Source organism: Pleurodeles waltl, chromosome 1_2, assembly GCF_031143425.1.
Source record: "Pleurodeles waltl isolate 20211129_DDA chromosome 1_2, aPleWal1.hap1.20221129, whole genome shotgun sequence".
Taxonomy (NCBI): Eukaryota; Metazoa; Chordata; class Amphibia; order Caudata; family Salamandridae; genus Pleurodeles; species Pleurodeles waltl.
Window position 1 is genome coordinate 511,694,797 of NC_090437.1, and position 27,931 is coordinate 511,722,727.

A 27,931-nucleotide genomic window follows, 5' to 3' on the forward strand; every position below is an offset into this window, starting at 1 on the left:
ACCCTAAAATTACCCTTACATTTGTACCACTCCCTTTCCTAGACCCTTAGATTATCCTAACCTCCTTTTACCACTGTTCTCCCCTAAACCCTAAATTCCCTTACCTTCCTTTACTACTGCCCACCCCATATACAAAAATGACCCCTTACCTCTCTTTATCACTACCCACCACTCACACCTAAAATTACCTGAACCTTCCTTTACCACCACCTGCACATACAATGGTTTTTAACATAACGTACAAATGATGTTATTAAAAAAAACTTACCTTAATGGTAAAGGCATGCAATGTAAATCTACAAATATTTACCTGCATGGTAAAGGCTGAGTGGTAAAGGCACTGCGTGATAACGATTTCATTACAAATGCGGTTTCCTCTCGTAATGTGGTTGTTTGACGGACAGTGATTTCTCACACAAAGGACTGAACCATTGTACAATATCCTGTAAAGAAAAACACCTCACCTTATTCCGACCTTCTTTTTTAACCATAATTAGCTTTGCAGGTTGGTGATGAAGGCAAAATGGAATAAAGTTTTCATTTCCATTCCCTTTTCCTTCCCTGGCCGAAGTGTAAAAGGATATATCAGCTTTCGAGAGTGCTGCGTGGAATCTCTGGGCCACGTTAAATAGCAAAATATTCAGGTGCTCTTGACAGAAAAGAGGGAAAAAAAACACATAGGTCAGCTCTCTGGCATACACAAGTGAACAGTAATGTTTGCCCAACTAACAAATAAACACTATTTTCCCAATCCCTTTGGTAATCCAAGTTCTAGAGCCCTGCTTCTCCAGAGTAGTGCAGTATTCTCCATGATCTGGGAAAGACCTTTGCACACCCCAAATTGAAAATAATAATAATAATTAAAAAAAAAACTTTTTAAAGTTCAGATGTATGCGTCGCGTGGACCAGCCAACCATCCACCTACACACACCTCCCTTGCTGACTTACATTTAGCTCAGTTCCATTCTCTGCCTCCATACTGCAAGGTTTGGATACAGGCCTGCTGGTGTACTTCAAGCATAGAGCAGTAGACAGAGCGGGAAGTGCGGATTGCGGTTTTAGAGTGACAATGGTGCTCAGGTTTCAGAGACAAGATTGAAAGGGTTACTTTTTGTCAATTTCTCGACAGACACAAACCTCGCCTGGCACTGTTTCAGGAAATCCACCATCTGAGCAATGAGCGTCAATTTGTGTGAAAAACATGCTGCCTGCACATATGGAGTGGCAGTATTTATAAGAAAATAACTCCCGTTCAAGGAAACTAGGAACAGGTTGGACCAAAATGTTTCTTATGTACCTCTGGATGGTAGATGGGACTCCAGGGGCATTACTCTGATTTACCTTTATGCTGCTCCATAGCTTCAGAGCAAAGGGCAATCTGAATTGGACACCTTGATGACTGAATCCCCAAACATCATTCACGTTTTTGTCGATGCTTAGATTATGGTATGCATATTAGGCAAGAAGGACTCAGTAAGTCTGACTTTTCCAGCTGTGGGTTATCAGGACAGGTGATGCCTGCAACACCGTTTGGCTGAAGCAAATAACGTTATCAAAAGCATGGCAGAGACATACATTACTCCTACTACTTGGACTCCCAAAGCACGTATCCCATATTTGATTTGTTCATACCATTAGATCAAAGACTGACCTGAGTCAGATTGTGTTTTTTTGGGCCAGGCAGACCTCTAATCATTCCCTGTGTCTATTGATGGTAGGCAAGAATCCTAGGGTGGGTCCTGTGATATGCAGGCTCAACACTTGGAAGCTGCGACATAGTACGAAGCTAGATCATTTGATGATGATGATGGCCAACTAATATTTATTTGGAGAATGGGGGCTTGGTAGACTCATGTTTCATGTTTGGTACACTTATGTTAATGGGAAGCTATTAACATTGTTATGGTAATCTAGGTACCTTTAGAGGCCTATAAACATGGGCAGTGGTTCTGTAAAGCTAGGAAACTTAAATCTGCCATAAAAAAAAGGAACTAGCAGTGCCCCCAATGACTCCAGGAGGACAGCCTAAAAATGACAGAATAATTACTATAAGGTGATAGCAAATAGGGTCGCTTGGCCAATATGGGCACCCATTTGAGTTATTCAAGGGCATGCCCAGCTCAGTGGGCTCCAGGCTCTTTTGCTTACTCTTGGATGACAAAAACTGGGAGGATTCTTTGAGCAGAATAGAGGCAAGCACAACTACGCAGATCCATAAAATTGAAAATCCCACAGACAAATGCACCTTCTACAGTTCCAACTCCCTCCTAAATGGAGGACAAGACAATGTACTAGACTAATGGCTCCTCACAGGTATTATTATTCTGGTGTCCGCAGGTCTATGTTACTAAATATGTGCTGACTATAGCAAGTGCCTTTACTGGCCTTTTACTGTTATGGCTCTATAGTAATGAGAAGCTGTACTGTTTGGTGCATCATATTGTGTATCCTGAGGGAAACGGCTTTTGGGTTCCTCTTTCCTTCTTAGGTGACCCTCCTGTACACATCACCCATAGTGGCTGTCAGGGTGAATAGGGTCCTTTCCAGAGGAATCAGGCAGTTCTTCCCTCTTTCCCTGATTCTCTTGACCTTGGTGCAGACACAATCCATTGATTAGGGGGTGTAGGCTGACAGCAGTGAGGATAGGATACTGCTATGTAGATGACATTTCTCTGTTGTGGATCCCTTCAATACCTATATTTGTCTACATTTTTAAAAGAACCTGGACTCCACTTTTGATTTTGTATTAATTAGTCCAGGTTCACTGCTTTTCTGACCCACCCATGATTTAATAATGTGTCCCACGAAGACCTTCGCAGTAAGTTGAGCGTGGAGGGTTTTAAATGATAAATCCCGGGTCTTTGAAGCAATTCACAGTGCAATTTGGTACAGTTACTTGATAAGTGTAAAACAGATGTCCAGCATCAGGTTAGATTACTATAGTCCATTCTGGTGAGGGCCAATCTATTCCCTGTACTTTTTGCTTCTGAGCTCATATTTTGGATCATGTGCTGTAATTTGTGTATGCTGGTTTTGATACTCTGGGCTCTTTACCCCTGCAAATCAGTGCTAAAGTGTAAATGCTCTCTGTCTAAATGATATTGGTAATTGGCTTTTCCGTGACTGGCATATCTGATTTACTAGTAAGTCCGGAGTAAAGAGCAATAGAGGTGCCAGGGTCTTTAAATCAAATGCTTCTAGTGGGCCTGCAGGACTGATAGTGACACCCACATGCGTAACTCTGTAAACATGCCTCGGACCTGCCACTGCAGTGTCTCTGTGTGCAGTTTTAAACTGCCAGTTCGCCCTGGAAAGTGTACCCATTTGCCAGGCCCAAACCTTCCCCTTTATCACATGTAAGTCACCCCTAAGGTAGGCCCTAGGTTGCCTCATGGGCAGGGTCAATGTATTTTAAAGGTAGTACATGTACTAATGTGTTTTACATGTCCTGATAGTAAAATACTGCCAAGCCCTCTCTCTCCCACAGGTTAACACGGGGAGTGCCTTTACATATCTCTTAAGTGCAGTTTCCCATTGGGAGCAGATAGAGCTATGGAGTTTTGGGTCTCTAAACTAACAATTTCAAAATACATTTTTTGGGTGAAGTTGGTTTTTAGATTCTAAGTTTGAAAATGCAACTTTTAGAAAATGGGCATTTTCTTGCTTAACCATTCTGTACCTCTGCTTGGCTAACGACTCCACGTCTGGTTCAGACTGACAGTTGGGCTGTTTGTGAATTCACTCTAGACAGTAACACAAAGAGCTGAGGTCTGTCCTGCATACCCTGATGAGTCTTCCCGGGCTTGTGTGGGAGGGAGGAGCAGACACCTGCACTTGAAAGGGAAGAGGCATGGTCTTGTGCACTACAAAGACTTTGCTTTGAAGGCTGCTTACTTCAAAGGCAGAAATGAGTAAACATATTGGACTGCTGACCCCACAATTTTAGATTATATCCGTATCAAGAGTAACTTCTGCCAAGAAGAAAAGCTTGATACTTGAGGAGAACCTGTCACTCTGGCTGTTGCTTTGCTGTGCTGGCCTGCTGCTTCTGCCTGAAGTGGGAAAGCACTATACATTGCTTTTTGAAATCCTGCTTGTGACGTTTCTCCAAGGGCTTGAACTGAGATTGCCCCCTGTTCTGCAGTCTCAGGGCCATCAAAGACTTCATCTGTCAGCACCTGGGCTCTCTTGCTAAGACACCTACTCTGCCAGGTGGTGCTGCACCCAGTCCCTGGGTCCTTGAAAGAAGTTGGTGAACCCAAGGGGAAAATCTACACATCAGAGCCGAGAGGCAGAAAAATCGATGCAACGCCTGCACCGAGGCTGAAAAATCAATGCAGTACCAGTGAAATAGACACATCGTCAGCTCAGCATGGATTCATTGCTGCTGTGCATCTGGATTTTCCATGCATCATCCCTTGGCATCAAAAGCCTTATCACCACACTGATGCTTGTCTGGAAACCCCACGCATTGCTAACCCGGTGGAGAAAGAATCGCATACCAGGTACTTTGTGCTAAAACAATGCATCCATTGATTTCTATAGATTAAGACTTTTTGCTTTAAAAATTGATATATTTTCTTGCGTATGATACATTTTTGTCATTGTGGTCTTGGTTGATTTAGATAAATATTGCCTATTTTTCTAAACAGGTGTGGTGTCCTTTTGTGGTGTTTTCACTGTGTTACTGTGTGTTTGTGCAAATACTTTACACATTTCCTCTGAGATAAGTCTAACTACTTGTGCCAAGCTAGCAAGAGGGGTAAGCAGGGGTTATCTGAACTGTATATCTCCCTTACCCTGACTGGAGTGAGGGTCCTTACTTGGACAGGGTGCACACTGACTGTCAACTATAGACCCCATTTCTAACAAGCGGTATATTAGGAGTGCAGACTCAGAACCCCTCTCTGGGGTGGCTGCCCCAAGGATCTTGGTGCCTACATTATATAGATCAACTTATAATGGTGGCATATCATTGCCCAATTTGCAGTGCTGCAATCAAGAGTATCACCTGGTGGTAAGTAATAGGTGGTCATGTGAATCCTCCACATGAATCTCAATCCGTATACATAGTAAATTCATGGGTAAAACAAAATACTCACATTTCCTCTACATTGGTAAAGGGATGAGGGTCCTCTACAGAGAATGAAAATGGTTCTCAAGATTGCATTTCATATTCTACATATATTCTAGGACCCTCGGGTGGAAACAGCAGCATAGCTGTCTTGCTCCCCTCTCCTTAGAGACTGTGTTAAAAAACATTTAGAACTGAACAAGCTAATAAAAGCTAAGGTTGAAGAAGGAGGCATATCATTCTACCCCGTTTGAGATTGGACAGCCAAATATATCTTCTGAAGCAATAGAGCAGGAGGAGTAATAAAGGTCCACAAAGTAATAGTCCGTGTTAAACTGAATTGAAAGGATAAACCAGGAGGTGGAGCACTGTGGGGTCTTGGTCAGCAAACCACTGAATGAAGAGCCTAAAGTGCAAACTAGGAAGAGGAGGGCCTACATCACAACTTAAGAACAAATAATTACGAACGACTGCCCATCTTGTTGTACGGCAGTTCAGCAGCAGGTAGCCATTTTAGAGGATGATCTACAAAAAATAAATGGGTATTTATTTTAATGCTTCCGGTTGCCATGCTTAAGCTTCCATGAATTTAATCAGTTCTTCTTTCTCCCTTCGTTGCTTAACCAGACTACCTCTGCTTTCCCCTCCAAGTTCAAAGTGAGGAATCAGGAGTCTTCCTCGATATCACCTCTTCCTTAGAGGCTCATGTTAACCATGTGTTCAGCATCATATTCTGAGGCTGTGAACGGTAGCAAAACATATCTGTAGCCCCCACCTGCTCGAGTGTCCTAATCAGATCATTTGTCCGTGCCAAACTAGATAATGGTGAGGCACTTTGATGGGCATATTTAAACACAGACCCTGCAAATTCAGAGGGTGCAAAATGCTGGTGGTCTAGCAACAGCATCTTCCAGGTGGGGCAATGTCCATTGCATGGAAAGCCTTGAACTGGTCACAGATAGAAGACTGGATATAATTCAGGTGTTACTGTCTCATTAACAATCACCAACATGGATAGACACCTCTCTACGTGCAGTACAAAATCACTTCTTACCAGTTGGCCAGGATACTAAGATACTCACACTGGTTTCCCCTGACCCATAAGGTATCAAGCAGCCCTCTTTTTAGGTCAGGATGATACAATGCTGGGGAACCAGAACTAGAATTTCCTCCCTCCTCATGGTAGCAGGAGAGAGAAGAACCTAATCACATTCAAGACAAATCTAAAAACCTTCCTTTTCCAGACCCTTCCTATTCAGGTAGATTCTCCTATGACCGAAACACAGAGACTGCTTCACTGCAAGCAGATATGGATAGATCAATAAACTCAAAAGGGGAAGTGCAGTTTTGTCAATATTAATACTAAAAACATTGTAGTCAATTTTCTTTGAGTAAGGATTGTGTGTTGATCTACTGAAAAGCCTTTACTTCCTTTTGGAAAAAAAAAACACGTGTATCAACGTCTTTTCGTTCACTTTTCGCTATTTTCTATTCACCGAACTTTCAAATGGCCTGAGGCAGACACTGGCTGCAATAATTGCAAAAAAGTAATCAAGATTGATGCTGGATGCCACATGAAAAAGTGTGTGTCATGATTTTTTGGATTTGTAAATGACACCAAACTATAGGTTTCTAGGACTTCTGCTCAAAGAAGAGTGCAGAATTCAGTGTCAGTAACTTGTAGTGCAGTACCTTCTGATAATTTGTAGTTGTTAAACCTGAGTGTAGTGTGTTGAGTTAGTGTCCCCCTGGAAGCATCACAATGAAGCAGCTTAGCCTCTCTAGGATACATTTAATTGTAGTGCAATGGTGCAATGTGGTGATTAGGGACAGTAGAATGCAAAGCAATGTGCCAGGTTATCCAACAGGATGCAGTATATAAAAGTGGGTTCTAGTGTGATAGTGTCCTTAATTTTACAGTGTAGTGCAGTGGACTAGTGTCCGTATGATGCAGCACAATTTGGTAGCTTAAGTCCCACAGAATGCAGTGCCTCAGAGTCATTAGGCAGCACTGTGGTAGGTTCATGTCAACAGAATGCAGCAAAGTAGTGGAAATTGGCTTAAGAGCAGTATTTATTACTAAAAAACAAAGCCCTATAGCTGATCATTTTTAAAAAAATATTCAGAACCCTTTGCCACTTCATTTTCCCATCCTACCTCTAAAATCAAATTCATAGTCTTATGATTGAGAATCTATCTTGAAGGGGCAGGGAGGTAATAACAACTGTTTTTAAAATCTCATAAACGCAGGCTCCAGACATTAGAGCTAAACAAACCCTACAGGCTCATAAAGAAATATTATTGCACCTTCCTGAAGAATGAAAAACATTAAATGACAAATGAAGAAAAAAAACTAAAGCAACTTCTAATCTAAGATCGCTACAGTTCAGCTTCAATTACCATTCAGTGGTGAAGTGAAGCCATAGCTAGTGAAGTCTTATGCATTTCTATCCAAGTGTAACCTTTAACCTGATATTCACTGAAAGAGGTTGATAGGGTCACTGCTGATAGCCTTACACACATCCATTTTCAACAAAATGCCCCACAGTGCAAAACTGGCAACGTGTTCTTAATAGTTAGAGGAGTAGTATGATGCATTTATCAATTAGGAAAGAGGAACTGGTGGCGATACTATTGTTCTTTGGTCTGCTGGATAGCCTTGCCTGCAGCCCTGATCAGGTACTTAGTACCATGTGTCGTGATGCAACAGAATGGCATTTATTCAGCTAGGAGAGAACATGCCAATGAGACAGCATAGATGTCACTGGCTAGTTGGGTATCCAGAGCTCCTTTAAAGACCATTCCTAAATATTAGTTTGAATGAGAGAATCAGACAGCTGCCACCACAATATTTTCTAGCACCAAGGATATCTATTGCTCAATGTTTGTTACTACATTTTATCTTCTAAGCTTATTTGCATCTTAGTCCACTAGAAGAAATTGGGTTATTCGTTGGGGGGATGATGGGAAACCCTACTCAAGCAACAACTACAATCCTTGTCAGGGTAAACCATAAAAGTAACTAAATTAACCTGTGCTTAACTCTATGGTAGCTTGGCACAAAACCAGTCAGGCTTAACTTTGAGGCACTGTGTAAAGTATTTTTGCAGTATACAAGCAATAATAAAGTGAAAACACAACAAAAGGAAAATCTCAAACCACTTTAGAAAAATAGATAAAAGTTTATTTAATACAATTACATCAAAATGAATTAAATCCAATCATTAGAACCGTAGTAATGCATTTTCAAAGTCTTTAGTGTAAAATACTACCTAAAAGATCAAAGAGTGAATCATGGGTATTTGGTCACGCGAGACCTGGTCAAAGTAAAAAATTAGGGGTGGGGGGGCATGGCTAAGCACCAACCAAGATTGCAGCAACAGTGCCATGCAACTGCTAAGTTGAATCCCCCACACATCCGGCTATATATCTGTGAGCGCTACCTGGACCACCGGATCCTGAGCTGCAGGAGCGGCCCGTGTCTGAATGATGTGGTTATCAACTCTCAAGACCCCATGAAGTTGCAGGAAGCAGCGTGTGCGGCCGCGCGGGAGGCAGCTGCTCGGGCAGGCCCAGGCCTGGAGTCGGAGGGGAGAGACTGCTGCTGCCCTGAAACACCAACGGAGACAGACGATGGAGGAGCGGCCTACTGCAGAGAGAAAAGTGTACTGACCAAGGGACTTTGATGGTCCTGGGAAAAAAAGAAACGTTCTGCACCGCCGACGAAGTGAAGGCCACGAGGGGCACAACGGCCCTTCCCATCCCTCACGTTTGTGGCTAGGACACGGTGTGGCTGCGGGCGCAGACACGGTGACCCCTGCTGCTGGAGGCTGTTGTGAAAACTCAGCTGGACAGCAGAGGGTCCCGTCGGCAAGAGATCGACTGCGGTCCTAAGAGGTGCGGCACGGGTCTAGAGGATGGGCTTGCGTCATCCGTGTGGGCCTGAGATGGTCACAGTGGGAAGATGCTTGCAGGCTCTAGACAGATGATGCTGAGAAAAGGCAGTTTGGCCCCGGGAATACTTTGGCATCTGCTCTCCTGAGGAGGCTCTTTGCGGTGAGTGGGGCCTGTGTGTTACTCCCTCGCTGTCTGTTATGCTAGCTCCTCGCCTTTCATCCTCCGTCTCCCCGAAGCCAAAGAAGTGATAATTGCCAGTCACAATAATTGCTATAGCCATTTGGGGGACATGGGGACCCTGGAGCATGAAGTCGGATGCATGCTATAGCTACAGTGGCACATTTGGAACAAGACCTGAAGTGGCTGTTTAGAGTGGTGGATATGGATTGGAGCTCTGGGGACACAGAAGTGGGTGGGGGTGGGGAAAGAGGCCATTGACATCCTCGGAGCCGCAAATGTGTTGGGGCTCAGCGATTGTGCCGCGGACAGAGCAGAATTGCTGGGGCGACCAGGGGGCCAAGAGGCAAGGGGGGGTTGAGTGCAAAAGAGGTGGAGTTGGCAGTCTTGTGCCGCTGTAGCGGTCTGAGGGTGCCCCATTCAATATGGTGAGAAACATGGGACTACCGCCTCCACAAGTGAATAACATGGACAAATATGCTGTCCGAGACCGGCCAAGGAGACCACAGTGGGGGGAAGATGCAGAGAGAGGCTCAAGTGAGGAACAGAATTCCTCAGTGGAACAATCACTGGGGGCGATAATGTCAATCCAAGACCTCAAAAGCTCACTGGAAACAAAAAAAGGTTGCTGTGACAGTCAATGTCACACTCCTTCGTGCAGATCTTAAAAAAGTCACAGAAAAGGTCACAACGGCTGAATCAGACATGGTTCATCTGCAGTCCACCTCCAAGAGACTAGAGAGTCAAGTGCAGATCCTCACTGAGGAACATGATAGGATCATGGCCCAGCTCGAAGATCAGGAGGGGATAGCAAGGAAGAACTATATTAGAGTTGTGGGTGTACAGGAAGGAGCCGAGGGGCCGAGTGTTGAATTATTTCTAGAGGACCTCATCACCAAAATACTTAATCCCAAAAGACTATCTAACTTTTTTTTACAATAGAAAGGGCACTTAGGGCGCCAGTCCCCCGCCACAACCAGGGGCCCATCCCAGAACAATAATTGCAAGGGTCTTTAACTTCTGTGACAGGGATGCGATCCCGCAATTGGCTAGATCTTACAGTGACCGCCAGTTCAAGAATACCATAATACGGTTATACTCAGACTTTACGCTCCAAGTGCAGCAACAATGAGAGTTTTCAAGAAGACAAAAAGGTACTGCGTGATCACAAACTCAAGTATATGATGCTCCTTCCGGTGTGCCTACGAGGGCAGAGGGCAGAGCATGGCATTTAACTACACCAGAGGAGGCATGGGAGTAGCTGGATGGTTAGCGCACCTCGGGCCTCAGCACCAAGCGTGACGACAGAGGCGAGCATTGAGGGAGCGAAAAATAAGTTAAACATTAGAACAGTCATGACCCTAGGCAGGACGCAGAGCAAGTAACGCCATCACAAACTGCTGGCTCTGCTCTATGGAAAGCCTGGTGATCTCCAGGGCTGGAGCGCAGATGCACTTTATTAACTGCAGGTGCTGGAGTGTGATGTGGGGGCCTGACTTGAGAGAAAAGAGGAGCCTTGGATCGGTGTCACCTGTGATGAGAGGGTGGGACAAGTCTATTTTGGGGGTTGGAATGGGACAATGCATGATACAGAACTTCAGTCCAGGAGTGTGACAAAAAGGAACAAAAAAGAACTTGGAGATTCACAGCTATTGTGTTCTTTAATTTGCGCTGGAGTCAGGCAAGGTGGCGCTAGCCCACCCATGAGAGTTAAGCTTTTACTATGGGCGGCAGGCACTTCGCAGGATGGGGAGGTGGGCAGTTCTAAGCCTGCTTTAAGCCTGCTTTACAGGGTCGAAGGGTGGGGGGAGTTCATTAACTGGGGACAATTGCTTTTATTATGTTTGTTTATCATGTTCTTTAATAATTGCTTAGACATTGTGCAGCTGATTTGGTATGTACGATGGATCGGGTTACACAGGCAGGAAAGGCAGGGCTGGGACACCAGACTTGCATGTGGCCTTCAACAAGAACGTACACGGTTGTATGGTGCAGTGAAAGTACAATCCCTGAATGTGTTGACATGGAATGCCAACGGGTTGGGTAGCAGAATCAAGCGTACCATAGTCTTGTGATATCTGCATAGACATGCCCCAGACCTAATCCTTTTACATGCGACACATCTGAAGGGGAAGCAATATAAAATCCATGGATAGATTTGGGTACTCTTTGACATCGCTTGCGGGCTGCACAATAGATTCAAGGGGAGTAGGTATCCTTATCCCAAAATCAGTAACTTTTATTTCAATCTGGTGGGATTCCCTTGGCCGATACATGGCAATATGAGTTTGGGAGGGCCACACACTCATTATTTGTTTGGTGTTTGTCCCACCAAAGCTAGAACCTATACTCACTGATGTTGGAGCCCTATTGTTGGAAATGCCACCCTGGCTCCTCATACTAGGAGGTGATTTGAGTTGCTGCAGGCCTTTCTGGACGCACTAGGTATGCAGGGCAGACTTGTGGAAGGAACATAACCCTGGGGAGAGACAATACACCTATTACTCAGCAGCGCATGACAGCTATTCCTGCTTGGACTACCTACTCACGTTATGAATCCACTTAGAGAACTTTAGGAGGGGCCTCCTATCGCCCTTGAGGGATCTCAGCCCACTCACCAGTGGGGGAGACATTATTGGCCCGCCACCCCCAAAACACACTCATTGCCTGCCAGGCTAGACCCCTGGCATCTGAAGGAGAGGACTTTCAGGGATAAGTTGAGATAGAGGGTGGAACAATACTTTAAAGAAAACATGGGATCAGTGAACTCAGCCTGCGTCTTTGTGGGAGCCCTTCAAGACAATTATTCAGGGACATGCACAGGACCTAATAGGGGGGAAAAAGAAGGAGCACAAATTACAATGTGAAGCACTTGAACAGAACATTGATGCCTCGGAGGCCCGACGTCAGTTGGAGGGAGTTAGCCTCCAGCATCAGCTGAATCTTAGGCGACAGGAGCTGCGGGAGCTAGCGGAACATCATGACCGGGCTCATGCACTACCATCCTAATGGCAACTATATGATGTCGGGGACAAAGCTAATAAACTGTTGGTGTGGCTTGATAGACAGGAACGGCAGCAGTCCTGGGTCAGGCAGATAATAGACGCTGACGGGCCTTCACATGTGTCCAGTGACTCTATTGCACAGGCTTTTGCAGAAAATTATGAGGGGATATGTGCCTCTGTAACCCTGGAGACTGAGGCAGGCTGCATAGACCTCCTGAAAGATATCCAGCTGCCACAGCTGTAAGACGAGGACAGGGAAGCCCTGGAAGAGGGGACTGACTGAGGAAGAAGTAGCTTTAATGCTGTGAGACCTCCAGTCGAGCAAGACAGCGGGACTCAACGGTCTACCAGCAGAGCTCTTTAAATGCATGATGGACAAAATGGTGAAATATACGTTGGCCATGTTTCAGGAGGCCAGAAGGAAGGGGGTACTTCCGGCGGACCAGAGGGCCGAGACCACAGTGGTAATTTCGATAAAAGGTAAACCCCCTATTGGATTGTGCTTCCTACAGGCCCATCTCTCTGCTAAATATGGAGATCAAAGTATTTGCAAAGGTCCTGGCGACTAGGCTATGGATGGTAATCACTAAAATCATACACCCAGACCAAGCTGGCTTCATGCCACTTAAGATTAAGCGCCTTAACTTGAGTCATCTATACGGGGTTCTCCATGTGACGAATATAGCAGACCAGGCAGAAGCTGCGCTTCTATCCTTTGATGCCATGATGGCCTTTGTTAGTGTGGAGTGCCCTTATATCTTTGCTTCTCTCAAGGGGTTTTTGTTTGGTCCAGTTTTGTGGCTGGATTCGACTTCTCTACTGGGGAACTGATGGCTCAGGTCAACGCTACGCTTTCCAGAGCTTCCTCCCTGATTAGGGGCACTCAGCAGGGGTGCCCGGTTTCCCCCATGCTATTTGCTCTAGCCTTCGAGCTTCTGATGACCTGGGTCCGCCAAGACCCCTTGATACGGGGCACTAGAACCAGTGGTGTATGGGAAGAGTGTATTTCGCTATATGCTGATGACATATTGCTCTATGTCACCAATTCGCATTGGTACATTGACAGGTTAATGCAGATTTTCTGAATTGTTAAGGAGCATTCAGGATATCAAACAAACTGGGATAAATCCCTGGCCTATCCACCTCAGGGGGGGGGGCCTGTGCTACCCCTGGACTGCTCTGCGCCAATTGCCCAGAGATGGTTTTACGTATCTGGGGGTGTCTGTCACCAGGGACCCCCGAACACTTAATTCAGGTGAACCTTTTACCGCAATTGAGTAAACTACACAGGAATGTAGAACAATGGAGGACCCTTCCACTATCATTAATGGGAGGGGCTGCCCTCTATAAAATGATGATGCTACTGCAGCTGTTATATGTTCTTTAAAACATTCCCTAGAGGGTCCCACTGGCGGTGTTCAAAACTATTGAACAGAAGTGAGACTGTTACTGTGGGATGGAGGTAGTTCCTGCATAGCATTGCAAAAGCTACAGGTGGGAGTGTATGAGGGGGGCCTGGCTGTTCCGGATCTTCTTTGGTACTACTGGGCGGGCACAACTAGTGACTGTCAATGACTGGGCATTTGAAGACCAGAAGTCACCAGTCCAGGTCTATCTTCAGCTCCTCTAGTCAGAGAGGGTGTTTCTAATAGATAGTAGATAGAGATGCGATGGGGTTGAGGCTATGAGTCCGCATTATTTACACGGTAGATTGAGCGGGCCTTGTCGATACACGCCAATACTGTAGATAGGGCCTGGAATGAGGCATTGCGTTATTTGGGCTGGGGGAATATCCTGACAGCCCGAACCCCCCCATGGAGTAGTGATCTTCTGCGTGAGGTTGGAGCTCAGAGAGGATTTAAGAAATGGGCAATTCTGGGTATTGACCATCTGGGGGATATTTGGAGGGAGAAGGCTTTGTTGACATTGGATGAATCCGGTAAGAGTACGAAATGGGGGAGACTGAGCACCATAGATATAAACAGCTGAGACATGCATTGGGCTGTCATACGATGGACGGTGACCAGCTGCCAGAATCGCCCCCCACTGAAGGACTGCATCTTCTCAGCTCCTTCAGAGTAATAGGCTATAGCCATGATTTATCAGAAATTGATTAATTATTTCCCTGATCCTTTGATCGCGCTATGCATGGCATGGGAGGGAGATGGTGGAATATCAGACGACGATGAGTGGATGGAGCGGAAACAGAACCATAAGGAGGTGGCAATATGGGCTTGTTTCAGATTGAACCAATTGGGGATACTGCATAGGACCTACTACTTCAGGGTACTCCTGGATAAGATGGGCCCGGGAGTGGACTCTCCGCTTTGTCTGAGGCAATGTGGACAAATGGTAAAATTCTTTCATGTATTATGGATCTTTCCCGAGATACAACACTTCTGGGAGGGAGGCCTGGAGATCATGACCATAGTACTCGAGCAGGAGGTCCCGTTGGACCATAAAATGTTCCTCTCAAAGAAAGCCGGAGACGAGGTCTGGCCGAGGTACCAAAGGCTATAGCTGGCCACAGCGGCAGTGGTGGTCAAGCCCATTATAGCGCATGCCTGGGGAATAGGGACACCTCCCTGACTAGAGATGCTGAAGACAGACCTGGACTGGTGCCAAGGGGCAGTAAGAATGGTGTACCAAGGTAGGGGATGCCCCAAAAAATTGGGCAAGATATGGGGTGACTGGGGGGATGACAAATGAGGGGAGGGAGAGGAGAGGAGAGGATGGGGGCGGGGGGAGGAGGTAGAGGTAAGACCCATTCTGCTATTGTTAATAACAGTGATACTGCATGCTTACTGTGTGAGTGAATTTCCTGCACGCTATTTACGCATGCCTGACGGAAACAGTATCAAACACTGTCAGTTGTCTATTCTGAGCAATAATTGTTTTAGGTTGGCTAATACGATTTAAAAAAAAAAATTAGGCACGCCAATGATTGTGCATGGGTCAGATACATGAGGATGATCAGGTCCGGTCTCGGCCTACCTTCGGACTTAGAAGTTTTAAAAAAAGTTCCTGAGAAGGTAAGAGTTCAGCAGGGCAAGGTGGCATGCAGTGACCGGGAAGGAGGAGACGGCCTAGTTGGGAAGCTGCTAGACGAAGCTGTTGTGAACAATTTTACCTTCGGACTTAGGGCCTGATTTACAGTTTGGCAGAGGGGGTTACTCCGTCATAAATGTGACGGATATCCCGTCCGTCATACTACAATTCCTTTACAGCTTATGGTACTTGTAATATGGTGGATGGGATATCTGTCACATTTGTGAAGGAGTAACCCCTCTGGAAAACTCTAAATCAGGCCCTTAGACACATTTTGGGAAGTCGAAAATCTCCAGAGGCCCAAAGCTACAGGCTGCAGCAGGCAAGAGCTCCACAAGACCGGATAACTTCGCCGAGAGGTCCCGCTAAACAGGATTTGTTGCTGTGGAGAAGAATGTAGGCCCATAATCAATGCCCTTGGGAGGGTGTGCTGACAGATAGGTCCTAGTCTTTTGTCGGTTCTAAGGGCACTTTTTGGTGCAAAATCTTTTAGGTTCCAGGTTTTCAGAGGAGTACTACCAACACCACTACATAGGGTCCAGGACCTGGGGTGGTGGGGGTACAACTTGGGGAGGTGGGGGGTAGGGCTCACTCCAAAAGAGATCAAGTACAGGGTTAAAGCCCCCCGGGAGCTTATGTCACATTAGCTCACACATGAGTCCAGCCAATGAGCCCTTGGAGTTACGTCTGGTGGTCCTGGGTTGAAAGGAGATTGCCCAGTTCTCCTTCAGGCAAAAAGGCAGGCCTTCAAGTAGCAGGACAGCCCTCTGGTAGTAGCAGGGAAGTCCTCTGGGGTCCAGGCAGTCCTCCTGAAGTCTTTCTCAGATCCAGGATTGTGCTGAAGAGTTGTTCTTAGGATCCAATATTTACACCCGGTGCCAGACTTTTAGAGGGGATGGGGTGGAGAGGGGGGGGGGAGAACCTGGCTTACCCCACATTGGGTTCTGGGAAGTTCTTCCCTTCCCCTTCCAAGGCTCCAAGAAGTCTGGGGGTGATAAAAGGCTAGTGCCACCTTGTTAGACCTGACAGCCTTAGGGTGGTCACCCCTAACTTTTTGCCCGCCTCCCTCCACTTTTTGGACACTGTTTTTGCTGGTTTTAGGACTCTGTGCAATTTACCACGGCTAACCAGTGCTAAAGTGCATATTCTCTCTCCCTTAAAACATGGTAATCTACTTGTAAGACCCCAGTAAAGTGCACTACATGTGCCCAGGGCCTGTAGATTAAATGCTACAAGTGGCTTGCAGCACTGATTGTGCCACCCACATAAGTAGCCTGTTAACCATGCCTCAGGACAGCCATTGCAAGGCCTGTGTGTGCAGTTTCACTGCCACTTCGACTTGGCATTTAAACGTATTTGCCAAGCCTTAAACTCCACTTTTTCTACATATAAGTCACCCATAAGGTAGGCCCTAGGTAACCCATAGGGCAGGGTGCTATGTAGATAAAAGGCAGGACATGTATTTGTGTGGTTTATATGTCCTGGTAGTGTAAAAATCCTGAATTAGTCTTACACTGCCGTGAGGCCTGCTCCTTTAATAGGCTAACATTAGGGCTACCCTCATATACTGTTTGAGTGGTAGATTCTGATCTGAAAGCAGTAACAAGGCCATACATATTTAGTTTGGCCAGAATGGTAATACAAAATCCTGCTGACTGGTGAAGTTGGATTTAATATTACTATTTTAGAAATGCTACTTTTAGAAAGTGAGCATTTCTCTGCACTTAAATCCTTCTGTGCCTTACAATCCACGTCTGGCTAAGTTACATGACAGCTCCCTTGTGCATTTCACTTCGAAAACCCAAAACACAGGATGCTCACTCACATCTGCATACTGAATGGGTCTTCCTGGGCTGGGAGGGTGGAGGGCCTGATACTTGCATGTCAAAGGACAGTGGCCTGCCCTCACACAATGGACTACCAAACCCCCTACTGAAACCCTGGCAGACAGGATGGAACTGAAAGGGGATCTGGTGGACTTCTAAGCCACTCTTTGAAGTCTCCCCCACTTCAAAGGCACATTTGGGTATTTAAACAAGGCCTCTGACCCTACCACCTCAGACACTTCTGGAAAAGATACCACTGGTGAAGAAACTCTGAACCAGAACCTGCAACCTGCCAAGAGGAACTGCCTGGCTGCCTAAAGGACACACCTGACTGCTTTTGTGCAAAGGACTGCTGCCCTGCTGTTATCCTACTGCCTTGCTGCCTGCTGGCTCTGCTGAGAAGTGCTCACCAATGGCTTGGATAGAGCTTTCCTCCTGTTCCTTGAAGTCTCAATATCAAAAAGACTTCAACCTGCAAAGAACTCCTTGTGCAGCGAAAATTCAACGCACAGCCTGCCAGAGACGATGCACAGCTTGCATCGCAGTGAGAAAATCACCACACGCCGAACTGGAACGACGCAGCCCGGCTCCCCGAGAGGAGATCGACGCAGCACCAATGCTGCAACCAGAACTTTGACGCACGGCCCACTGGATCGACACATAGTCAAGCTTGAACGACGTAGCCCAACTTCCTGCGAGAAGAATCGACTCAGCTCCTGCCGTGCAACAGAAATTTCCATGCATTGCCCACCGGATTGATGCAGCTCCTGTGACTTCGTCCTGCACGCCCAGGAATTCTCGGCATCATCCCCGGAGCGTCCGAAAACACCGCAACCCGAAGAGGATCCAAGTCTTTGCGCCGGAAATCGACGCAAGGCCTTCCCTGCGTGAAAACTTATCAACGCATTGTCTGTGTACGCCGGAGAAATCGACGCACACCTCCCTGTTTTCCACGCATCTCCTCCTCTGCGGCCCCTTGCGGAGATTTTGACCGCAAACCAGGTACTTTGTGCTTGCAAGAGACACTTATTGAGGCTCTTTTTATCATTCCCTGAAGTGATATTTCAACATGTACTTATTGAATCTTGGTCGTTTTGACCTGCATTTATCCAGATAAATAGTCTATATTTTTCTAAACACTGTGTGGTGTATTTTTTGTGGTGCTATACTGTGTTATTGCATGATTTATTGCACAAATATTTTACATATTGCCTTCTAAGTTAAGCCTGACAGATCAGTGCAAACCTACCAGAGGGTGGGCACAGGATCATTTGGATTGTGTGACTAGAGTGAGTGTCCTTGCTTGGACAGGGGGTAACCTGACTGCAAACCAAAGACCCCATTTCTAACACACGTTTTTTGTCTGCTGATGGCAAGTCCTTTGATGTGTAAATGGGGCAGGGAACAGCTCCACTCCCAGCCATCCTCGCAGGATAGCTCATCCTGCATAAACCCAGTTCCCTTTGACAAAAGACAAAAATAAAGAAATCTGTAAAAAAAAAATAACAAAAAAAAATTCCTTCAGAAAGCTATGATATGTAGAATTTGCTATGTTAACAACAGCACCAGTGAAAACGAAATTATTAAACTTCAAAAACAAATTACAACTTTTCCAGGTTATTAGCAAATAAGAAAACCGTAAAATATCTATTTATCAAGGAGTCTGAAGTTCACACTTATGCTAGCATACGTAGAGGAGGAATACAAATATTAAAATATGAATGGCTCAAGGACTATCGTGCAGACAATATATCTTACAGATTATGAATACACACACTATCATGGTACACCAAAGCCCCAAGAAGGCCTGGTCAAGGTTTTAGGTAGTTAAAAAGTACTTATTGCATGTAGGTTGAGTATATAATAGATGATTCTTTGGTGCTGGGAAAGTCTATTATCATTTAAAGTAGCACAGAAAATGGATACATCCATAAACTGTTTTGAACTGGATTAAAATGTGTTTTTCAATCTGGGTTAGGGTGCTTGTGCTGCCAGTGGGAGTTGGGCCACAATCAACAGTGCAACAAAAAAAAAGTTACTACCATAGCATACATTACAAAATATTAATTAAATGCATGATTAAATCACAGATGTATTTTCAAAATAAAATGATTGTATACTAATTCATATGTTTCTTATTAACATAGTTTAGGCCAATTGAATAACATTCAGCATGTAGTGTGCAATTCAATAATAAGACGTTGTAAACAGTAAAGGAAATCAATAAGTGCAAGGAAAGCTCATCAACAGTGATGAAGCTATATGCTTCGTGTAAGAGAAAAAAGGGAAGGATCTCTTAATGTGTCAACATTTATAATAAAATTATTTTTCATTCAAAATTGCAGGTTCACAGTTTGCTCTAGCACAGGAACTACATTGCGTTCAAAAGTTCATTGGATCCTGAACACATTTAAAGTGGTCTGAGATGGAAACCATAAAGATTCTCAGGGGCAAGACATTTTGTTATATATTTAATATCTGCCTCAATAGCTGGTTAAGTGGTGTTTGGCCCCCAGCATGGAGCAGTCGACGTGTTTCGGGCCAGTTGAATGATGGATCACCTTAGGAAAAGGACCTAGTTGATAAAGTAAACTGAAAATTACAAGCAAAACTGTGTATTGATTCCTCATGCCAGGGGGAACCGTGAATAGATACTGCATGCCTTTGATGTTGTTCAAATCCAGAGGAACAACTCAGGTGGGTGGCATGTGAGAGGATTGACAATTAACACAGAAAAGAGCATGTCATGCCTATCAGATTTTTAAAACCAACAGAGAAAACTGGTAAAATTGAAAGGACCTTGTGTCAGTTGTGTTCCGGACCGTCAATGGTTTTATATCTATTCACAGGGGCTAAAATGGAGACATAAAATGGAGTCAGTAGTTGCTTGAACCCTCATACAATGTGCATAGAGATGTAGAAAAGGAAAGAAAGGAGTACTTTGAGTCTGTGGGGTGTCAGAGGGCCATCCAGTCATCTTGAGATTTATTTGGAATGTATTGACTAAAAATAAAGAAATCGATTTGTAAGTAGGCCTTGCAGGATTATTTACTAATTAGGGAATCATTGATTAAACCCACTTGGCATGAATGCATTTTGGTTGTGGCTCAGCATTCAGACAAACAAATTACTTTCGGTAAGATACTTTATCTAACTGCCGACTCCACACATTTAGAATAATCCTAGGCAGTAGACTGGATCTGGAAGAGTTAAGAGCATTGCTCCAGTGCGCCGGTAGGTGGTAGCACGAAGACCTGCTGGACCGAGAGAGCAAAATGCCTTCCCCATCAGATCTGGCTATCAAGGCAGTAGTGCTTCGTGAACTTGTGAACTGCCGCCCATGTTGCAGCCTGACAATGTCAAGTACAGGCACTCCACATAGCAGTGGTAGCAGCCGTGGCCCAAGTGGAATAGGCCCACAACCCTACGGAGGCTGCTTGTGCGAAGTGAGAACAAAACAGATCTTGATGAAGAGGACTATCTGCCTTGAAAAAGTCAATTTCTGTACTACTTTGTCCTTCTTTAGTCCACAGAAATCGAAGTGTCCCCTTGATCGTCTTTGGTGCAATCGATATAGAGATTCAAAGCTCTTTTAGGATCCAGCCAGTGGACTCTTTCCTGCTCCTTCCAGGGATGAGGCTGTACAAGGAACACTGGAAGAGTGATGGACTGTCCATCTTGGAAACCCATACCTACTTAAGGCAAGAAGAACACACTGGTCCCCAGTAACACTTTGTCAGTAAAGAAGGTGGTAGAAGAAGTATGAGCTGAGAGAGCTTTGCGTTCCATTCAAGCGACGTGCCAAGGCCACTGGGACCAGAAACATGGTCCTCAAAGTCAGAAGAAGTAATAGGCAGCTGTGCATAAGTCCAAATGGCTTGTACCTGAGGAAAGTGACAACCCAATGAAGATTCCACTATGGCATCACAGAGAGGTTTAGAGAAAATAAATTAAAACTTTCACAAACCTCATCACAATGCATGATTTGAACAGGGATGGTTGGTCCAGTTAACACTAAAAACTGATAGGGCCAAAAAAAATAACCTTTAACTGCAGCAAAAGGAAATAATGGGAGTAACAGCCAGTCCCTATTTCCAGGGCAAGGGACCCCCACTATTGCTCCTTTGTCCAGAACAGCCACCTCTTTTTGGAGAAGGAAGGACACATGCTCATCTGAAAGATGTTCAAATGTAGAAGGGAGGGGTGGTGGGCCATTAAGGAATGACAGTGTATAGCCCAATTAGATAATCTGGAGGACCTGCTGGAGAAATGTTTTGATCCTGCCTCCCACAGGATGGTCATATGCCACTGAGAGCAAACTAAAGAGGTTTGTTGGTGGATGCCAGAGCAGTGGGGAACTGGGGAGTTCACTGTCCCTGATGGCCTGACACTGCCTGCTTTATCTTAGTCTCCGTAACGACTGGGTGCCTGTTGATGGGCAGGTGGGGGCCTTGCCATGGGTAGTAAATCAATTCCCTGGAGTAGCGTCAAAAAGGACTAAATTGATGAGAATACTGTCTCATGGGGTTCAAAGGGAGCACTCCATGGCCAGTTTCCTTAAAGAAACTCAATTCTGAATCAACCACTTTTGCTTAACAAGTGAGACCCATCAAATGGTATATGCAGTAAAGAGGTTTGCAAGTCTCTGAAGAAGCACATGAATAGCAACCAAGCGTGCTACCGAAGCCCAAGCAGTCAGGAGTGTCCATTTCAGAGCACATAATATACTTTGCAACGTCCTGAACATCTTGGATGGTTTGAGCAACAAAATTCCTCAGAGATTGCTGGCAAGATCTCACCAACCAAGTTCCACAAAGCATTGGTATACCTCCCTGACAAAAAACTGGCATTGACCGATCAAAGGGCAAAGCTGGCAGAAAAAAGCATCTGCTCCCTGAAGGTTTCAAGTCATTTCGACCCTCTGTCTGGGGAAGTAGTTGGCAAAGAGTTGGGAGTTCACTCTACCCATGGAAGCTTGAACCATCAGTGGGGTACTGTCGTAGAAAGTCAGGATCACCTGGCACTGGCCTGAAGCATCTTGCAACCTGCCTGGTTACCAGATGGCAGGAACAGGGCTTAGACCACGGGCCCACAAGAGTGTCAGTCAGAGCCTCATTAAATGGAAACAAATGCTCCGATGGAGTTTGACTATATTGTAAAACCACTTATAAAGCATTGGTTTTGACCTCCATAGTGGATAATTGCACGTTTAAAACTGCTGCCATCTATGTCATCACTACACCAAAATAGCCATTTTGTTCTGTCACTGGTCTTATTGAAGGGAGAATGGTAAAGCACTGGCATTTTTAAGTCCATAAATAAATTTTCAACCTAGTAATGTTGGGCAAAATACCACACTCATCACTATTCTCACACCCAAAGGTAGGTAAGCTCAGAATCTGAACCAAAAAGTTGTTGGACCACTGGGTAGCGGCTCCAAGATAATAGAATTGTTCTGCCTTAATCTAAATGGGCTGGACATGGGTGTGTCGTATGGCATCGAGATATGAGCTTGGTCAAGGCCGAGATGGATTTGGTTCAGTCAGAGAATACTATACAAATGGAGTCGTCCTCTGATGCCAGAGTATATGTCAGAGGGAGCGGCATGGATCCTAGTGCCAGACTGGAAGTCTGCTTCAGTGTCAGAGCAGAACGAGAGGCAGGTTCTGGAGGCACAGATCATGGACCTGCTGGCGGACACCCAAATGCAGGCCTTTGAAGTATTGTGGGGCGAAAGACGTACCAAAAAGAGACAGATGGGTGCCGAAAATTCAGAACATGGCTTCTCAAAAGGCCCAGGTTACAATGCCGCCAAGGCACCGAGAACTTGGGGTGCATAGGGATCAGTTGCAGTATCGTCTCTTCAGTTGGGGAACGAGAGCTAAACCATGGAGCACCATGACGTTCTCAGGTCTTGAAAGTGCCAGGACTGGGACAACTTCCACTTGGTCTTTTTGTGGATTCAGTTGGACTTTGACTGCAACATTGACCTGTCGCAGGAACATCTTTAGGAGTGGGAATGGGTCTGCATCCTAAACTTTGAGCGGGAGCCGGAATTTGGTGATGTACAGCTTGGCTTCACACTCCTTGGTCGCCTTTGGGTTCATAAAGGCACCCTCCTTACAGGACTTAGAGTTGTGCATTGAACCCAAACACTAGAGGCAGGTCTCATGGGTATCTGTCACAGACATCGATTTACAACACTCCCAACAAGGCTCAAACCCTGTAGTTTTACAAGGGTATGTAGCCCTTGCACAGTGGTAAAAGAATGAAGGTACAAAAAGAAAGGATCTGACGTCTATGCAGGGCGGCGCTTCTATTCAGTTCTGCCAGTCACTTCCTAATCAGAACAAAAATCAGCATGGAGCCGCACGACACCACCTACCGAAGCACAGAAGCAATGCTGTTAAATTCTTCTGGATCCAGTCTGGCACTTGGGGATTTTTTTTAAGGTGACGTATCCATCAGAAAGAGGAGAGCAAACGCAGTATCTATAGTTCTGGGTGCGTGTCTGTCTGTATACCGCAGAGAAATAAAGTCCAGGTGAGTCTCTCTTCACTGTTGGAAATAGGTCACGGAGCTGCGGATGTCAGCAGGTATCTCTCAAAAGGAGAAGGGGAAAACGTACTTTGGGGGGGAGGCGGAAATTCGAAAGACAGTTTATGATCTGTTACTATGTAAAGAAGCGAGGCAAAAATTTAATGAAATGCAGGAAAGCATATAGACGTGAATGGTCATAAGATGTTATTTATTTCTGACAATTCAGTAAGTCCATTACTGAAAGTGTCAATTTGAAGCATTTGGCTCGCTTCCCTGCTCAGGAGCAGGCGTTCAGTGCACCCTACCCGTAGGCCTGTGTGGGTACGAAAAATATAGATTAATAAACAAGACATTCCATGTTGGAAATACAAAATATTCATTAAATATGAATAAGTCGTAACACGCGATGAAGGTACATTTTTTTCCCGCATAGATTCAATTATTCCGCAAACTTGGATTTTGCAATCAAATCCAATTTTGTATACAACCATTTCCCCAAATACACAGTTTGACAATATCACAGTTAATTCATTTTGAGGAGAAATGACACGCTTGAAGGTAGAGCTTACACTCCAACTGGCTTATATATCCCCACACACGAGTCCACCAACGCCTCGCCCCTACTTTTAAAAACATTTAGTAGGCGTAGTGCAATACCTGTTAACGCGGCAGCAAAGACTTGCTTGTAGTGGGAAGGAGACTGAAATGAAGTCGGGATAAGGATTTGCCTTTTGGGAAGGCTGGAATTTTTCACCGTTGTCTCACTGGGGAAAGACAGCTCCGAGGTGCACGTGTCCTGTAAAACAACGCAATCACACGAGGGATTAAGTGTCTAACTTCGGCTGCGGATGTTCTACCCATATGATTAATCGGCTCAAACCCCCTGCAAATTAGTCTGGACTGACTACGATCTGGATAGCACATCTGTTTTAAGATATGAGCAAAACCAAATACTAAATTCTACGATCCCTTAAATTCTATGGCGGAGGCATGAAATACAAACTACACAGAGCAATGAGTGGCAAAGCCAAAAAGATCTGGCCTTGGCAAGCTGGCGCAATTTTTTATTGCACACTTGTGGCACATAATAAAAAGTAAGCAAAAAAAAAAGAAAACATGCTGCCACCTATTTGTGACCACCTAATCACTGTAATAAAAACGGTGCATTTAAAAACATTTACTATCAGTTTTACTATCAACGTTTTTAAATAATAATAAGCCATTTAGTTGTGATTTGCATTTTACTACTATTTGTGAAGGGGAAAATAATAAATCAACACCTTACTAAGCACTCACATTTCAGGCAGCTACAATGTTACTTTATCGCAGGCAGCTACATTGTTACAGTGTCACTTAAACTCTTTCTCTCACCAACATGAAAAACGAGATAGAAAATAACTAATCATCTAACTGGGTATCCGAAGTGCAGTAGAACGTATTTAAAGTCAACATTAAAAAATAATAATAAAGTAAGCACACTTTGAACCAGGTTTGTAATCAAAGGGAAAGTGGGTTCAGCCACCGCCCAGGGGTATATGCGCTGGCACGCAGAAGCAAAACGTGAATCGCAGTCTAACGGGCCAACACATAAACCTGCTGCCCAAAGCACCTTTATTTATCTATTATTTATGGATTATTTGAAAAAACAATAGTTTGGCGAAACAGCTAAATCTGTCTCAAAGGCCAGTACTAAAAAATATGAGGATTCATTGACTGACACTAAAAGTATTCTGCTTAATATTATGTTTGTGGTTCCCATGGTCTCAATGAATTAGGACTGGCTCTAGCTTGAGCTAGGACCAGAACCGGCTTTCTCTAAAGATCTGTTCAAGTTGTGCCTAGCATTTATTATTATACAAATACATCCTTCCCTCATAGAGGACTACGACTTTAATTGTGACAGCCATCTTTGTGGTTGCTAAAACTACACTTTACAGGAGAGTGGCTTAGCATATCAAGTCTTTCAAAACTGTTTAGCTTAAGATTGTATAAAACCTTTGTGAGGTACACAAGGGTAAAACCCTATCTCAACTCTTCATACCCTCATCTCGTTAGCAATGTCATTGCAACCTGGATTCTATCTAGTCACAGCCTGAACAGACCATTTACTGCTTACTGCTTAGCTTACATGGAACTAGTGCCTCCTCCCTTTTAAAGACCCATCAAGCCAGCTTATTTATTTTCTGGGTTGAATTTTACCCATTTGGTTCCACAGCTAATCCACCAGATGAGGCAAAATACCACAAAGCAAACAGCACAGAAGGCCACAGATTTGCCAACAGGCTCGGACTGCAGTAGTGTGAGAGAGTGACACTCCAGATCTGAAGTCGGAGTGCAGGTGCTGTACAATATGCTGATAAAGACCTATGTGGGTGTTCTGGTGGGTGTTGGCCTACCCTATAGATAGGAGCTGGCACATAGAGAGAGCCAAGCTGATTTGTGGAAGAATTCTTACAAGTCACACTTGTGCCAGCTTGTCACACGGGTGCAGCTGTAGCAGCAGTCACTAATGTTAGGTGCTTGCCACACCATACCTATTTTGGGATAGTTTGGCAAAATATAGCTTGCCCGGTATATAGGAAAACAGCACATTCAGAGACCTAAGCCCTATGAACTTATTGTCACTCACATCACCAATCGGTCAACTGAAGATAGTTAAGACACAAGTCTCTGCCACCAGGGCACAGCAAGCCCCTCTGATTCTCATGTCCCCCAAACCAAATTTACTATCGGCTGGAATGAGGGAAGAAGGTTACACTAATATTCTGTTCTTGTCAGGCATCCCTTTAGCCATGAATCCTATTTTCTGGTGCCTTGAAACCTCACTTCCTCTTGGAAAGACTGGTTCCATAAAACTTGGAAGGAAGTCTCTGAAGGAGTCATTGTGGCCGGGGTGGGTGTAATCCAAATACAATTGTTGCCACGCTTTTGTTCTACCATTCCCAGGCGACTGAGAGCAGCAGAATAATACACGTCACCACCACTGATTCTTTGCATTGCCTTGAGGAACCGTCATGTGACCTACGAAACTAAAGTGAAAAGCAGCACTGTTGGTAGCGGTGTGTCAATTTACTTTGCCCACCATTCTGCAATCTGCAGAAGAAAAGCAAGGGGACAATCAGATGCAGATAACTGACAATTTCTAAAGTCAGTTTCTCCTCCTAGATGGTCCTAGGGAGAGGGTGGCAGGTGGGATAATTTGTGCTACAGGTAACATCATGGGACTGTTTCTTCATTTATTATGAAAGATGCTGAGTGTAGGGAATTGCCGTTTTTGGTGTGATTGTTCCCAAATTTCTTTGTCATATCTGTTTTACTGGACTTATAACTCTGTGCACTTTACCCCCGATAAACAGGTGTAAAGTGTTTGTTGGCCCTCTTTAAACAAGGTTTAGCTGGATTACCCCCAAGTGATATATTTACCTTGCCAACAAGTGCCTGATAGATGGAGCAGAAAAGACACTGAGGACCTGGAAGTTAAATGCCACATGTGGACTGAAGCACCTATTGTGCCAACTATATGGATAGCCTGCAAAACATTGATTCAGATCTTCCATGAATAGCCTGACTGCAAGAGCCTAAAAATCTGCTATCAAACGTGTCAATGTAACCCTTTTTGACAGGCGGGAAACCCCGCTTTAAAATATTAATAAGTTGCCCCCTAAGTTCACCTTATTGAAAAGTAAAACGTGTGAAATTAAAATTGCCATCATCCTACAGTGACTAGCCCCAAAAGCTATCTTTCACTTGCAGAGCTTTAGCTGGATCCTAGTTCTATTAGATCTATCTGCGGCATTTGATACCACCTCACCGCAAATTCTGTTGGTCCGCCTTCATCAAGTAGGCATTAGAGAGCGGGCTCCTAAACTTTTGGATTCCTTTTTGACTAACAGATGGACCACTGTTAGCTGTGGCAATTTTAGATCCACGGCTTATCTATTACCTTGTGGGACTCCTCAGCGGTCCTCACTGAGCCCCACTTTGTTTAACGTGTATGTCGCCCCGTTGGCCAATTTGATTCGGTCATTTGGATTCATTCCCACCTTCTATGCGGATGACACACAGTTGATTATCCCAGTTAATAAGAACTGGGAGGAAGTGGCGGATCGTTTCAACAACTGTATGCAAGCAGTTAGTAACTGGATGAAGACTAACTGGCTTAAACTGAGCGTTGCCAAAACTGAAATTCTTTGTTTCGGGCCGGGCAACGAGCGATAGAATTCACGATGGTGGCCGACAGACTGTGGTACTCTCCCTATCCCGACTACCGTTAGTAAGAATTTAGGAATCATCTTTGACGATCACCTATCTTTCAAAAGTCAGGTGAATCTCACTGTAAAAACGTGCCTATGGTTTATAAAAAT

At 44.8% G+C, this 27,931-nt stretch overlaps 1 protein-coding gene across 1 annotated transcript in view; it reads right to left on the reverse strand.

Annotated features, from left to right (window-relative positions):
* ZGRF1 (zinc finger GRF-type containing 1) overlaps window positions 1-27,931 on the reverse strand; it is a 554,924-nt gene that overhangs the window by 309,627 nt on the left and 217,366 nt on the right. Inside the window, exons 12-13 of the mRNA XM_069241594.1 lie at window positions 24,225-24,363; window positions 465-649 (exon numbers count right to left, since the gene is read on the reverse strand). Coding sequence (XP_069097695.1) covers window positions 465-649; window positions 24,225-24,363 — 324 coding nt within the window. The remainder of the gene's footprint in view (window positions 1-464; window positions 650-24,224; window positions 24,364-27,931) is intronic.